At 46.0% G+C, this 15,202-nt stretch overlaps 1 protein-coding gene across 1 annotated transcript in view; it reads right to left on the bottom strand.

Annotated features, from left to right (window-relative positions):
- The window catches only part of LOC137426151 (annexin A4), a 97,736-nt gene that overhangs the window by 10,935 nt on the left and 71,599 nt on the right, over positions 1-15,202 (bottom strand). Inside the window, exons 9-11 of the mRNA XM_068114846.2 lie at positions 14,990-15,080; positions 4,884-4,963; positions 775-831 (exon numbers count right to left, since the gene is read on the bottom strand). Of these exons, the coding sequence (XP_067970947.2) occupies positions 775-831; positions 4,884-4,963; positions 14,990-15,080 (228 nt within the window). The remainder of the gene's footprint in view (positions 1-774; positions 832-4,883; positions 4,964-14,989; positions 15,081-15,202) is intronic.

Consider the following 15,202-nt stretch of genomic DNA (forward strand, 5'->3'; position numbering starts at 1 on the left):
CCGAGTTGTTTTGACTTTGACATCACAGTGGTAGTCACGGCAGCAATTTGGATTTTGGCCAGGGTGCCGGCAATAGGTCACCTTCTCCATGTGAATGACACCGTGGGATCTTTACCATCCACCAACTAATGCTGGTCGTTGGGACGCTCAGATTAATGTCAATCTGAGGGATGGCACACACATTGATGTGAAGCACCAGTATGACAGTTCATAGCTGTGCTGAGATTAAAACCCAGGCGAGACAGCTCAGAGACGAGTGTGTCTATGTAAAGGCTATCCTGCCAGCCCAAACTTTAAATTTGGTAATTATAATCTACAATGGTTGTAGTGTCTGCTCCGAGTCCGGAAGATCAGTGGTACCCTTGCAGAGTCATATGAAAGACCAACAATAAAAAAGTGTGTGCTGTTGCCTCACTTGACGCTGTGAATTTACAAGATAGAGCCTATGGCTCGGCATTCTCAGGGAAGGGGAAAATTTCTCCCTAATTATCCTGCTGACTGAGGAAAGAAAGTCAACGTCACAAAGATCCGGTTGCCGGTACGCAGATAACCGCAGGAGGTTGCTTCAACTTCCCCCAATCTCAGCGGTTGTGTTTAACTGCTATTATGTCTGGTGTTGTCTCACGTCTTTGTATGTGTGTGAGTTACGTGCGCATAATGCGTTTGGCGTTAGTGCACATGATGTCATATGTGTGTCACAGGTGTTGCAGTTCCTACACGAGCCATTGAACGTTCAATTTAAAAGATGCACATTACTACCCATCTTGAACACACCTTGGCATCTTTCTCAGCTCTGGCAACATCCACAACTGTACTGGAATCCCGCCCACCCTGTGAAAATACACAGTGAAGAAAACACAGCATTACAACATGCAATTGAAAATAGCTCTGAAAAAATAAGTAAAACAAGAAGCAACACAGCACTTCCAAAGTTAATAAATCAATGAGCAATGTTCAGCAAACCGATGGGCAATGAAGCACACCCATACTCCAGACTGAAAAACAGAATCACAGCCGACAAAACAGCACAGCACAGCACAGCAACGAGAGCACTGCAACGTATTACACTCAAGGCTTGCATTTATTTGGGGGGGGCAAGGTGTGGTGGCATGGTGGAATGGAGGTGGTCAGTTTTGCTTTTGGTTACCACAATGAAAATTAAGCTCCGGCCTGTGGGGAACTGGCTAAACAGTTTTCCCTGCAGTTGAAGTTTGAGACAATTTTAAATATATGTGCAAAGTGAATGTTCCAAACAAAGTTTGAGGTTTGTAATCTTCAGAGTTACAGATACTCATATATATATATTTAGGGCGCCGGCTTGGGACCCGAGGATCTTGGGTTTGAATCCCGGTCGATCGCTGAATTAACACCAGGGGGGTTAACTTGGCCTGTCATCCTTCCGAGGTTGGCAAATTGAGCACCGGTTCACTGGTAATTCCCTGTGTGTCGCAAGAGGCGACCAACATGGTTGGTGGCAGGAAGGGCATCCGGCCATAAAACATTGCTTCAAAAAGGGGACCAAGGTGCCCAAAAAAAGGCCAACCCCCGCATTGCGGGGGAAAATGGCATCTGAAAGCGGTTCCAGATACATAATACATATATATATATATATATATATACAGTGAAACCTTGACTTACGAGTGCACCAACTTACGAGTTTTCCGAGATAAGAGCCGTCGCTCGGGCGGTTTATTGCTTTGAGATGCGAGCCGAGATCTGAGTTACGAGCTTACGCCACCCGCCACCAGGTGGGTTCCGGTCACGTGGTTATCTTGCCGTGCAAGCATCTCTGCCGTATATCGCTGCTGTTTTGTTTTCGCATTTTGGTTATTTTGGAGCTTACGCCACCCGCCACCAGGTGGGTTCCAGTCACGTGGTTATCTTGCCGTGCAAGCATCTCTGCCGTATATCGCTGCTGTTTTGTTTTCGCATTTTGGTTATTTTGGAGCTTACGCCACCCGCCACCAGGTGGGTTCCAGTCACATGGTTATCTTGCCGTGCAAGCATTTCTACCGTATATCGCTGCTGCTTTGTTTTCGCATGTTGGTTATTTTGGAGCTTACGCCACCCGCCACCAGGTGGGTTCCGGTCACGTGGTTATCTTGCCGTGCAAGCATTTCTGCCGTATATCACTGCTGCTTTGTTTTCGCATGTTGGTTATTTTGGAGCTTACGCCACCCGCCACCAGGTGGGTTCCGGTCACGTGGTTATCTTGCCGTGCAAGCATTTCTGCCGTATATCACTGCTGCTTTGTTTTCGCATTTTGGTTATTTTGGAAGGGTCCTAAGAAATTGAGTGCCAAGGGCAGTATTGAGAAGAAGAAGAGGATGATGTGCTTGGATATAAAACACGCAATCGTCGAAAAACATGAGCGAGGTGTGCGTGTTGTCGACTTGGTGAGGCGGATGTGAAGGCAGCTGAAGATTTTATTATAACTTTTGCCGAACTGATAGAAGCCGAACGATACATCCCCCAGCAAATCTTCAACTGTGACGAGACAGGGCTCTTCTGGAAAAAGATGCTGAGGAGGACGTATATAACGGCAGAGGAGAAGAGCATGCCAGGCCACAACTTGTTCAGAGTGCCGGCGATAGCTCGCCTTCTCTTTGTGGAAAACACGGTGAGATCCTTAACATCCAACAACTAATGGGACGCAAACGGGGCGCCCAGTTTAGCGGTACACACATTGATGAATCACCCTGCCTGTGATTCACCCATGACAGGTTATAGCTGGGTCGGGATTCAAACCCAGGCTGGACAGTTTAGAGTCAAGTGTGCATACCTCCAGTCCAGGCCATCCTGCCAACTTGTATGCTGCATACAGGTGAAATATAAAGTGCGAGATATTTTTATATATACTGTATATTTAAAAAAAAATTGGTGTGGTTTTTGGTGGGCTGGAACGGATTAATAGCATTTCAATGCATTTTAATGGGGAAATTTAATTTGAGAAACGAGCAAATTGAGTTACGAGCTCGGTCACAGAACGAATTAAACTCGTAAGTCAAGGTTTCACTGTATATATATATATATATATGTATATATATATATATATATATATATATATATATATATATATATATATATATATATATATATATATATATATTTATATATATATACAGTATAATATTTTTTCTTCGTGTGAAATCACATAGTACCATCAAAATAAGACTACTTTACTTAAACATGAACTACATGTACGCATCTTCAAATTGTTGAGGTGATCCAATCATATATGAGGGAATTCGAGAAGGAAGGGGAAAGTTTAACGGCAAATGACCAATTTGGTAAACATATCGCTATGCAGTTTTCTCTACATTATATGAACAAATCACGAAGCATACTCCATGTTCCATTCTGGTGTGTATTTGATACATTAATACCCCAATTTACATCATTTCACAAATACATGAAGTTATTAATACCACGCCCCAATTTGTGTCGCCTCAACTCACACTTGGATCATTTTAAAAGCCAAACCCTTTATTCTTGAGCGTTTTCAGAACTTGCAACACTGATAAAGCTTTTCATCGAATTTATGCTGGTGAACGTGCCGTTGATGTTGCTGGGTTATTAGCCCCCTAACGGTTTCACCGGAGGGGACTATATGTTTGCTGTCCGTCTGTCAATCACACCTGTGGTTTTCCAGACTTTTTTTGCCCATATCCTTTAAAATATTCAACTGAATCTCGGTACATAGTTTTATTATGAAAAGTTACAGAACAAGTTTGGGATTTGAGGTGTTTTACCAATTTTTCACGGAGTTATGCCATTTTTGGACCTATAAAATGTAAATATTATACATGGGTCAGTTTTTCAAACTTTCCCCCCTTACCCTTGAACGTATTCAACTGAAACTTAGTGCATGGCTTTATTATGATACGTTACACAAACTGCAACTTATTCTGTAGCTTTGCATACCTAAAACTATTAGTCCTACTGCATATGGCTCACAATTTCTGAGTGCTTGGAAGAAGAACATTCATTGGGACCAGGATGAACATGTATTGCAAAGCAATTCTTCCTCTTGTTAAGTTTTCCTACGATCGATAAATATGCCCACATTCATTGAAGGAGGAAGAAGAAGCCATGCTGCCAACTTAGACTGCTTCTGGAAGAGGTATATTTTTATATAAACATTTCAGTTGCTTATTTATTTATACGTATGTGTACTGTACCTGAATATAACTGTTATTAATTTTAAAAAATGGTAATATCATAGTTAAACTGAAACATAATACGAGAAGTTGCGACTTTAGCAACGCATCCCACACTTATTCCATTAATTCTTATGAGAAAAATTGCTTTGATTTACTTCGTTTCGATATTTGTCACACTTTTCAGTTTCGTTCTGTTTTTTTTCCAGGAATGCATCCCAGACAAACCGGAGATTTACTGTACAGTATTATACCAAATCACGTTTTTTTTAAAGTTTTTTTTTTCTAAATATAATTTATCAATTTTTTCTTTTTCTTTTTTGTATATGGAGTCAAGGCTCGTGTTAGAGCTAACACATTACACACGAAAACATGCACGGACACATAAAACATACAACAAATAAAAGAAGCGGGAGACAAGAGGGGCAGAGAGAGGGAAGCATACACAACAACAGTAGAGAACAGGGACGTCAGTAGATCTGTGGAAGGGAGAGGGCCAGTAGGATGGTGGGGGGGGGTGAACAGCTGTATATATGATGCTTTTGTTCCAAGAACATTTTTTCCAACAATTTTTTTCAATTTCTACATACATTATAAAAAGCTAGGCAACAGGCAGGGTTGGTATACCTTGCTTCTGGAGTTTGCACACACTTGCAAAAAGGTGCTGTCAAATCCATCATCCCTTCAAAGGATCTTACATTTCATATTCATGCCAATGCTTACCTGCAACAACCCAATTAAAAGGTTCTTGAAATTCCCAGATGTTTCTGAAATAATGTCATCCTCTAATGATCGTTTGAACTCTACAGGAGATGGAGGGATTGGAGGCAGTGGGAGGTGCATTAATAATGCAATAATGCATCAAGTGAAATCAAATTTTTTTTTTAAATAAGAGAGAGAATTTAACAATGCAGAGCCTCGCCGGGTATATAGATTGCAGTAGATCTGAGAACAAGTGTGGACTCTCACCGACTGACACACAGCACTGTTATAATCGATGTTTGTGTTCCTTTCGGAATTTGTGTGGCAAACAAGTTACCCAATAAATTCCCACATCCATATACATCATGAACAATAAATCTGTAGTAGTTCATATTTTGTAAAAGTTAACATGTCAAAACATTACTATACTCGCCACCATGAAAGCCCAAGCACATGATTGTTGTTGAGGCAATTTATTATATCATGACATCATGGGACACGGATGAGATGCAAACCTTTGACAGAGAAAAATGCTGAATAATTACATGTCCATTTCAATGTGGCCTAATCACGTAATGCTGCGTTGTGATGAATATTGTCACATAGGAAACAAATGTGGAAATAACAATATAAATACCAGGCATGTTCACCTCTGCAATTACTGCATTGCACAGTCATCGCATTTACCATACGAGCACTCAAATCTGTGCTTGTTTAACAGCATTTAATGCTTGAATCAGTTCCTGTTCCAGCTCCATAAGCTCCATTCCACATGCCAGGGTCATGACTAACGTTGGCGTTGACAAGAATGTTCTCATACAAATGACCATGTGAACAGGAACATTATCATGCGTAAATATTGTTACGTTTGTGGGGGTAGGTGATGACATAACATCGTGGAGATAGGGTTGTGTAGTATTAGCATGGACCGTGGACACGTAGGAGACATGTTGGTGTACATAAGCAGGGAAACTGTGAGCTTAAGGTTGTTTATGTGTTTTTCACATGGGGGTGTGAAGACATGCTAAGTAGGTAGTGTCTAAGGGTAGTTCTCCCAGTATGTGATTGCTCCCTGGGGTTTTTCCCTACGTTTTTACATTTACAAGGCCAGCCATACAAAATGTCCATTAAATCACCACCGTCCATTAACCAACAACCACCACCGTAGACAGTGCTGAACATTCCCGATCGGGCTAAACCCCACCCCACCACCACCGACAGGATCTGAACATTTACGATTGGCAAATAAACCCTGTTGTGAAAATCAACCAAATCCACAACTCGTCCCATAGATAGGTTTAATTTCAATTAGATCGTGACATCATCCTGTAAAATACACCATGCAACATATATGTCAGGATCAAGGCATCATATGAGAAAGATTGGATATATCAGTCAATGCAAGCAAGCCTAGAATATAAGTGGGTACGTACCATTCAATTCTACATGTCATTGTATAAAGTCGCAGGAGTGGCCTCGAGTCGCGGACGTCCCGAGGTCTTATAGACACCGCCCAGTGGTTTAAGTGAGCGTCACACCTGGGTTCAACTTTGATACATTTTCACCACATTCTCCCCGCCGTTAGAACTATGCTGCCACTAGGCAGGAAGCGAGCGCGCGTCAGCATTAATGGGTAGAGGAAGTCATTATATCATTATTAGGGTGTCAAAGAAATATTCCTATTGATTCTTGTCTTTGCGCCATTGTGTTATGTTTCGCACACTGTCAAAGCGTCTTTAGGGCTTCCTGGAAAGCGCTATACGAAACAAATCCATTATCAGTAGTACAGGTCAGTCGGTCCATCCGTAGAGGTCAGTGTGGCGAATTACCCTGCCAGCACAGGTTCGGAAACTACCGGGTACGACGTCCCCAAATCCGGAGTCCCCTGCTTCGGAGTAGCCGCTGGAGGCAGGTGTCGGAGGGGCACCTTAGTGCCCTCACCGCGTCAGGCAGGGGTGTATCAGGCGAAGGGAGAGACGGCAGATGTTCTCTAGGCGCACTCATAGCCTGGTTAGCAAACATGTCCGATACTGGCAGACGATGAGCCTGTGGGTCACAATAGTCTAGTCTCACAGGCCTATGTGCTGGATAAGGTGTACCTTTTCAATATGCAACTCATTACATAAGGTGTACCTTGCACGTAAGGTGTACCTTGTCGAAGAGCGAATGTCCATTCGTCGCAATGCAACGCATTTCAGGCAGATGTGTCGATGTGGAAGATGTGTAAATCAGTAAGCCATGTCTATTCGTCGCAAGGCAACACATTACAGGAAGATGTGTCGATGTGGAAGATGTGTAAATCAGTAAACCTCTTTACAGTAAGCTGTAACAGTAAGTAAGATTACATGACAGGAGGCCATGACAGTGTAAGTCAATTACAGTAAGTCTGTACCGGCCTAGGAGTTGTAACAATAAGTAAGATTACATGACAGGAGGCCATTACAGTAAGTCCATTACAGTAAGTCCGTACCTGCCTTGGCTCCCAAGGGTACATGGTCGATCCACGTTAGATCCATGTCATGGAATTGCCGAGGGAGAGAACCGACGAGAGCCATAACGAGAGTTACGCGATACCCCGGAGTCCCCCCTGTTTTGAAATCACGAGACTCGAGCGCCCTCTGACGGCAGCGCGTACGACTCACAAGCTCCGGCAAATAGGTTTACAAGCAAAACGTATGCCACGAGTGCCCTCCGAAGGCTGCCCGAACGACCGGCATGGCAGATTACGACGATGCACAAAACGACCGAAATGCGCCTTCCCAGCGAAGCGCGCAGAATCTCCCGACCTGCAGCACAGCGCGCAGAGGATCGGAGAAGATCGGCTATACCGGCTACCGGCTACCGAGAGAACGTCCCGGATGGATTGTCCATCCATGGCCCGTTCGGCTATACCACCGGCTATACCGGCTACCGAGAGAACGTCCCGGATGGATTGTCCATCCATGGCCCGTTCGGCTAAACCGGCTATACCGGCTACCGAGAGAACGTCCCGGATGGATTGTCCATCCATGGCCCGTTTGGCTATACCGGCTACCGAGAGAACGGGATTGTCCATCCATGGCCCGTTCGGCCATACCGGCTACCGAGAGAACGGGATTGTCCATCCATGGCCCGTTCGGCTATACCGGCTACCAAGAGAACGGGATTGTCCATCCATGGCCCGTTCGGCCATACCGGCTACCGAGAGACGTCCCGGAGGGATTGTATCCATGGCCCGTCCTATTGACTACGCGGCGATACCGGCTATACCGGCTACCGTCCCGGAGGGATTGTCCCGGAGGGATTGAGAAAACGTCGAGGTCGAGAAATGGAAAACGTCCCGGATGGATCGGCCATCCATGATGGTCCATCCATGGCCCGGATGGATGGATCGACATCCAAGAGGATGGCCCGGATGGATGGATCGACATCCAAGAGGATGGCCCGCCGGATGGATGGACCATCATCTCACCCCCTCACTCATCCATCCCACCCCCCCCCCCCCCCCCCCCCCCCGTTGTGAAGTGTGAGATAACAGCCGCGCACCGCGCACCGAAGTCGAGCGACCTTCACAGTCTGGGTCAAAGGGAACGCAATCAGGCAGCGGCCGGGCGAGGCGTCTCGCAGTCTCGAAATGTGTGGAGGCGAGCCAAGAGACGTGTCCTAGAAGCAACAAGCCCAGAGTCAAGGGCGATCCGGCGGGCCGGTGCCCACGTGGCTTGCTCAGGAGACGAGGGAGTCGGGCGCAACGCTCAATGTTACCGTGTCAGGGGGTCACCGTGCACCCCCAAATGCCCCGTGCCTTATCGATTAACGGCATAAGTCCTCGATGTTGGCTAGTCGCCCTCGAAGGCCGCCACGTTATGACACGCACTTTCGGGCAGGGGCGGTCAGATTGAGTATTTCTGCTATCTGTAGAGGTACCCAGGTAGACGAACTCAGGTAGACGTACTCTGATGACGCAAGCGCGGGAAGCAGTTAATGGCGCTGTAGAGCAAACGCGTGATTTAGTCGATGACGTCATCAATTGGTTCGGGTGCGTGCGGGCGGGTTTGACGGCGAGTTCCAGCTGAGCGGTATCCCCAGACGGAGTAAAGTAGCACACCGAAATCTATAGTCTCGCGTCCATTGGGCAGCAGCATTCGAGCGGGCTCGAGATTGGTGTACGGAATACGAACCCGGCCGACGAGTGAAATGTATTATCTAGGGCGCACCGCATACGAGGGAAACCGAAAGTTGAGCTCGGCCCGTTGAACCAGTGCGGCTTCGCCGAGTTGAGAGGGCAAGCACGCCGAGTCGAGAGGGCGAGCATGCTTGGCAGCGATAAACTGCACGACCTGAAGTAGCGTCTCGTTTGTTTAGCTGTCGGGTCAAAGGATCGAATACATATCACGCCCTGAAGTAGCGTCTCGTTTGTTAGCTGTCGGGTCAAAGGATCGAATACATATCACGCCCTGAAGTAGCGTCTCGTTTGTTAGCTTTCGGGTCAAAGGATCGAATACATATCATGCCCTGAAGTAGCGTCTCGTTTGTTAGCTTTCGGGTCAAAGGATCGAATACATATCACGCCCTGAAGTAGCGTCCCGTTTGTTAGCTTTCGGGTCAAAGGATCGAATACATATCACGCCCTGAAGTAGCGTCTCGTTTGTTTAGCTTTCGGGCCGTGTTTTGTCCGGAGCTTTAGACATAGATAGTCATAGAATACATATGGTATACGATCATCTATCATAAGCATAAACCCGAGTGTCGTGAAAGGCTATGAAGGTCCCGCGCGACGTCCTTAGAAACTCATCCGTGCTGCAGCGAGTCCTCGAATGGTGCCAAGCGAGCCTCCATTGAGGCGATTCCGGGCAGCGGAGTTCGCCGGCCTCGTTGAGTAGCCACATGTAGGTGGGATTTCGACGAGCCGCGATCAGAATTGACGGCCTCGCAGAGTGGTGCCCGCGAAGGGCGCAGCACGCGATTTGCGCGTAGGAGGTGATTCCACCGAGCAGCGATTGGTCGGGTTGTGCCCGCGATGGGGCAGCGCGCGATTCGCGCGTAGGAGGTGATTCCGACGTGCAGCGATTGGAATCGCCGGCCTCGCAGAGTGGTGCCCGCGTTGGGCGCAGCGTGGCTTCGCGTAGGAGGAGGTGATTCCGAGCAGCATGGAATCGCCGGCCTCGCAGAGTGGTGCACGCGTTGGGCGCAGCGTGGCTTCGCGTAGGAGGAGGTGATTCCGAGCAGCAATCGGAGTCGTAGGCCTCACAGAGTAGTGCACGCGACGGGTGCAGCACGCGCGATTCGCGTGGGGAGGTGCTTCCGAGCAGCGATCGGTCGGGCACAGTGTAGTGCACGCGACGGGTGCAGCGTGCGGCGTCGCGTAGGAGGAGGTGATTCCGAGCAGCGATCGGAATCGTAGGCCTCACAGAGTAGTGCACGCGACGGGTGCCGCGCGCACGATTCGCGCGTGGAGGTGCTTCCGAGCGCGGCATGACAGTCAAGGGAGTCGTGAACACTCGCGTGGACATCTCATCTCGGGCCGAGGCACGCAAATCAGTTGGTCGGGCCGACGGCTCCAAGCGGGTCCGTCGTTCCGACGGGGTTTCGGCCGCAGGACGTTGCCCAGTAGCATCGTTCTCCAGGCGTCTTGCCGGAGTCCGTCATGCCTGCTCCGGCGTTCAGGCCTCAGGAGAGCAGTTCACGTTTTGACGACGCGGTCCCGCAAAAGGCTTGCGAGGTCCCCATCGCATCCGGTCCTTTCGAGGCAGACCGGCGGCGAGAGTAGTCGGAGCTCCGTAGCTGGAGCTAGCTCGACGGGTCCTCCGCCGGTCATTCTTCTCCGAGGTGGGCCTCGCAGGAGCGCGGAGAATGTCGGGAACGCTCGTCTGTGATCTGCGTTCATCCGGCCATCGCAAGACTCGTGTCCCGCCATTTCCGAAGATCATAATTGAAATTAAGTGTTGTGAAAATCAACCAAATCCACAACTCGTCCCATAGATAGGTTTAATTTCAATTAGATCGTGACATCATCCTGTAAAGTACACCATGCAACATATATGTCAGGATCAAGGCATCATATGAGAAAGATTGGATATATCAGTCAATGCAAGCAAGCCTAGAATATAAGTGGGTACGTACCATTCAATTCTACATGTCATTGTATAAAGTCGCAGGAGTGGCCTCGAGTCGCGGACGTCCCGAGGTCTTATAGACACCGCCCAGTGGTTTAAGTGAGCGTCACACCTGGGTTCAACTTTCATACATTTTCACCACAAACCCCACCTCTGAAAGATCGTAACAGGCAACTAAGCCCCGCCTAGAGGACCTATTAGGGAAAAAGGCCACGACCTGAGCTTTTGTGATTACCTAGTTGTATGACATCAGAGAGTGAATGTTCGAGGTGGAGTGAAGAGGAAGAAGGCATCTCTCTGTCCCTCTCGCTCTCGTTCTGGTTTTTGGTCGCGGGCGGTCGTTTTTGTCACGGGTGGCTCGTGAGGAGAACTTTGCGGAGCTTCGGGAATTTTTGCAACGTTGGAGGAAGGGGTGTTGTTGAACTGTGGTGCTCTCGGGGGAGCTGGAGCCACGTTGCATTTCGGAGAGAGTGGAGAGCGAAGCAGGACCGGCCGCATGAATTGCCTCACGTTTGTGGGGCAGTGGAGAGCGACTCGGCACCATTGTTGGCGCGCTTCACGCATGAGCGGCGTCGGGCCACCTGGCACTGCCGACTTTATTCAAAAGCCTCGTAGACCTGAGCTGAGTACCGGCCGACCAATAAGACAATTTATTTTATTTTCTTTATCTTTCCCTTGTCTGTTTTCGTGTCTACATGGAGGGTCCCTTAAGTAGGAATTTCAACGATTTTACTCCAACCTTTATGTCGTCTGATTTATTTTCATTAAATTGTGTTGCATTTTCAATTGTGTGGCGTGTTTTTCTGTTCGTGGGTCCGAGGATAACCCGTGTGGCGGCTGTCGAAGGTAAGCAATTTGGTTCCGTCCCGTGCGCCAAAACGGTACCGCCAATTTCCGGCTTGTCCACCTCGGAGTTAAAACTGTTCGGCTATCTGCTGCCCGTGATCTTAATCACTGGCGACATGACAATATGATTCTTGGACCATGTGGTTGAAGGGTAGGCAACACCGATATGTTGCTGTAAGATCTCATTAATGTATCGATCTGCCATCAGATTTCCATGGCTACAGACGAAGTTGGTGTGAAAACGTTTCAGCAATACCATCCCACATCATGACACTTGCACATCCAAAATTTGCTCTTCCTGGACACAGACAGACATTAATCAATCATTGCGTCTTCTACAGACCCTGTGCATGGCCACCACACATTTCAAGGTGAAACCTGAATTAGTCACTGAACATAACATTTGCCCATTGGACGTGCAGATTTGAACACTGCAAGTATGCGTGGATGCTAGTCTAGGGTGGTCCAAAAAACATCGATCTCTCCGATTTTGATGCTCTACTGGATTATTGTTAGAAATGGTCTAAAACATTCACCCACCAAATATTTTCGCTCAATTCCATCTAGAAACTCATACACACTTCAATTGAAATATGGCGAGAACAATCCAATAGCAACCTAGGTGGAAAAAGTACATGCACTATTGTACTAAGCCATTTTGTGGTTCATGACTTTTTGCATGCACCTGTGAGTGTGACTGTGAAATCATCATGGTCGAAACATGTTTGACAATGCTTGAAACATGTTTGAAACATGTTCATACATGTCTGACTCATGTTTCAACCATGAGGACTTCACAGGGGTATGTACATTGTACCATCAATGACATTATTTAGGAAAAAAATATTTCTAAAGTCTTTGTAAGCCTCTCAACATGGACGATTTTCATTAAAATTGACCAAAATGACAAATTTATATGTTGAGTGTGTATGAGTTTATAGATGACTCAGATGCAAAATATTTTTTGGGTGAATGATTTAGACCATTTCTAACAATAATCCAATAGAGCATCAAAATCCAGATAAAAAAGTGATTTTTTTGCATTTTTGGACCACCCTAGTGGATGCGTTGCGGGGCAAGTCTTGGATGCTGCAGAGGACGATGAGCATGGACCCCTGAATCATGGAGACGCCTCAAGATGGTGTTGACACTTTCCCTGAAAGGTCCAGCACTCTGGGAAGTTTGAAACCAATTGCATGCATGGATCGTGTCGATATATCGGTCCTGAATGGGAGTCGTTATCCTGGGATCTCCACTTTGTGGTATATCTCCAATAACATCTGAGATCATAAACAGTTCCTCTCCTCATGATAAAGAGCCTTGTGACATGCTTAATGGAAGACCTTGCTTGAAGGAGTGCAATGATTTGATTCTTCTCATTTTCTGACAGATGTAGCATTGTAATGGAATGTTAAATAAATGTAATCACAGTGGTTCTTTTGGATGATCCACACACTGATATCTCAGAAAGACGATTTCAAATTTGCTCAGAATGCCTGGTGTCACCTATAAAAACCTAATGGTGCATGAGTTGCAGATGCTGAAAGATTATTGCACGAGGCCATTATGTTTCGGCGAAACTTTCAATCAGATGTTCTGCACATTCCTCGTGCCAAAAACGAGTGTTTGGAATGAAGGCTGCACCATTCCTTCAACAATATGGGACTTTGAAAATGACATATGAATGGTAAACTAGGCCTTGCGCACATGCGCTGTGTGTTTGTGTGTTTACAGTGACTTGGTTTGCCTCGACGGGAAATTTAACCTGCACAAATATATGATTCAAATAGTCTTTAAATCATAATTTTCAGAATTTAAATGAAAGGGAAGCAATTTCAAAATAGTTAACCATATTTGTTCTGTTCCTGAATGCAAATCGGACTTAAGGAAATATTGGAATATGAGAACTATCGTGGATGAGAGGTGTCGGGTTCGTATCATTTCCTGTTAATACAACTCGGGGTTGCGGTAGCAAAACACAACCACACAAAAAAACCCACACACATGCACACACTTTTCCTTTTAGCAGTGGATGTAAAACTCAAGTACAATTATCCCCATGGTTTTTGTAAAAAAAAAAGAAAAAAGGGGGATATAGTAATTTGGTCGGTCTGTTCATCCTTCACGCATCACCGCCTAAACAGTTGGGGAGAATTTCACAAAGCTTGATAATTACGATCACCACATGGCACAATGGTGTAAGAGCAGTATCATTTTTGGCAGCGCCCCCAAATACCATAAAATGCAATCACAGACACATTTTAAAACGTTATTTAATGAAACCTGGTATATGAAATTAACATTGAGGGGAGTAGGGGGGTGGGGGGGGTTGGACAGATGAAATACGTAATGATTATTTATTTTTGATTTGACACCCAGTTCATGCCCCAGGGGATGGGGACTTAGGGTGACAGGGGTCAAAACGAGAAAAAAAATTAAACTAAATTTGATATCGAGTCAATCCTGATGGAACCTTTTGCCATCTTTCAACTTTTTTTAGGTGGGAAGCATGGGGATTTGCGATGGCTTGCCTTTGACTTCGCTAAAATGACCCCGCCACCTTTATGACATGTATTGCCTCCTATTCTATTTCTCCAGGTAAAGATATTCGAATGAAACAAACACAGATACAAACACCAATCTTTGTTCTGCCAAGGTGCATATTTATTTCTCAACACAATCACTTCTGCGGACTACACATTTCTTGCCAACATTCAAGTAGTTTTGTGATGCTGTCAAGATAGAACTTCTGCATTCTGCTAACTTAACCAACGCTTTACAGTGGCCTTGGCATCATAATCAGAAGGAAAATGTTCTCAACGAAGGTGTTCCTTAAGTTTAGGGAAGAGATGAAAATCTGACAGAGCCAAATCGGATCTGGTGATCCTTTGTGGTGGTACTCCATTGACCGTCTTACTCTCAGGATCATAATGGTGCACCCAACTTTTATCTACAGCACTTCACAGCACTGACATCGTTCTGCCCTCTTTCATCTTGAATAACGCAGCACTGAGATGACGAGTGTCAGAATCACGAAACCTCGCACCAGCAACGGGAATAAGTATATATTTCTTTGTTTTTTGAAACTTTTTTTTCCCCTTTGTTTTTTTGAAATTTCGATTTCTAAGGGCTCACTTTAAGAAGTTGTACAGAAATGCCTGCGTTTAAGAAATGCCTGCGTACACTTACCTGTCTTATACACCTTCTTGATGTCGTTGATCTCCTCACTGGAGCAAGATGCCAAGATCTCAATGAGACATTTTTCATTCGTGCCTGTCCCCTGGACAAACAAATACACATTACTTATCAAATGTTAGTATTGTGATTTAGAGATAAATGGAGAAAGCTTGTAGTGGCCTTATGTCCCATTGGGACAAAAACGATAATAATTAAGTAGTTTTG

Source organism: Myxine glutinosa, chromosome 1 (assembly GCF_964187855.1).
Source record: "Myxine glutinosa chromosome 1, kmMyxGlut1.1, whole genome shotgun sequence".
NCBI lineage: Eukaryota > Metazoa > Chordata > Myxini > Myxiniformes > Myxinidae > Myxine > Myxine glutinosa.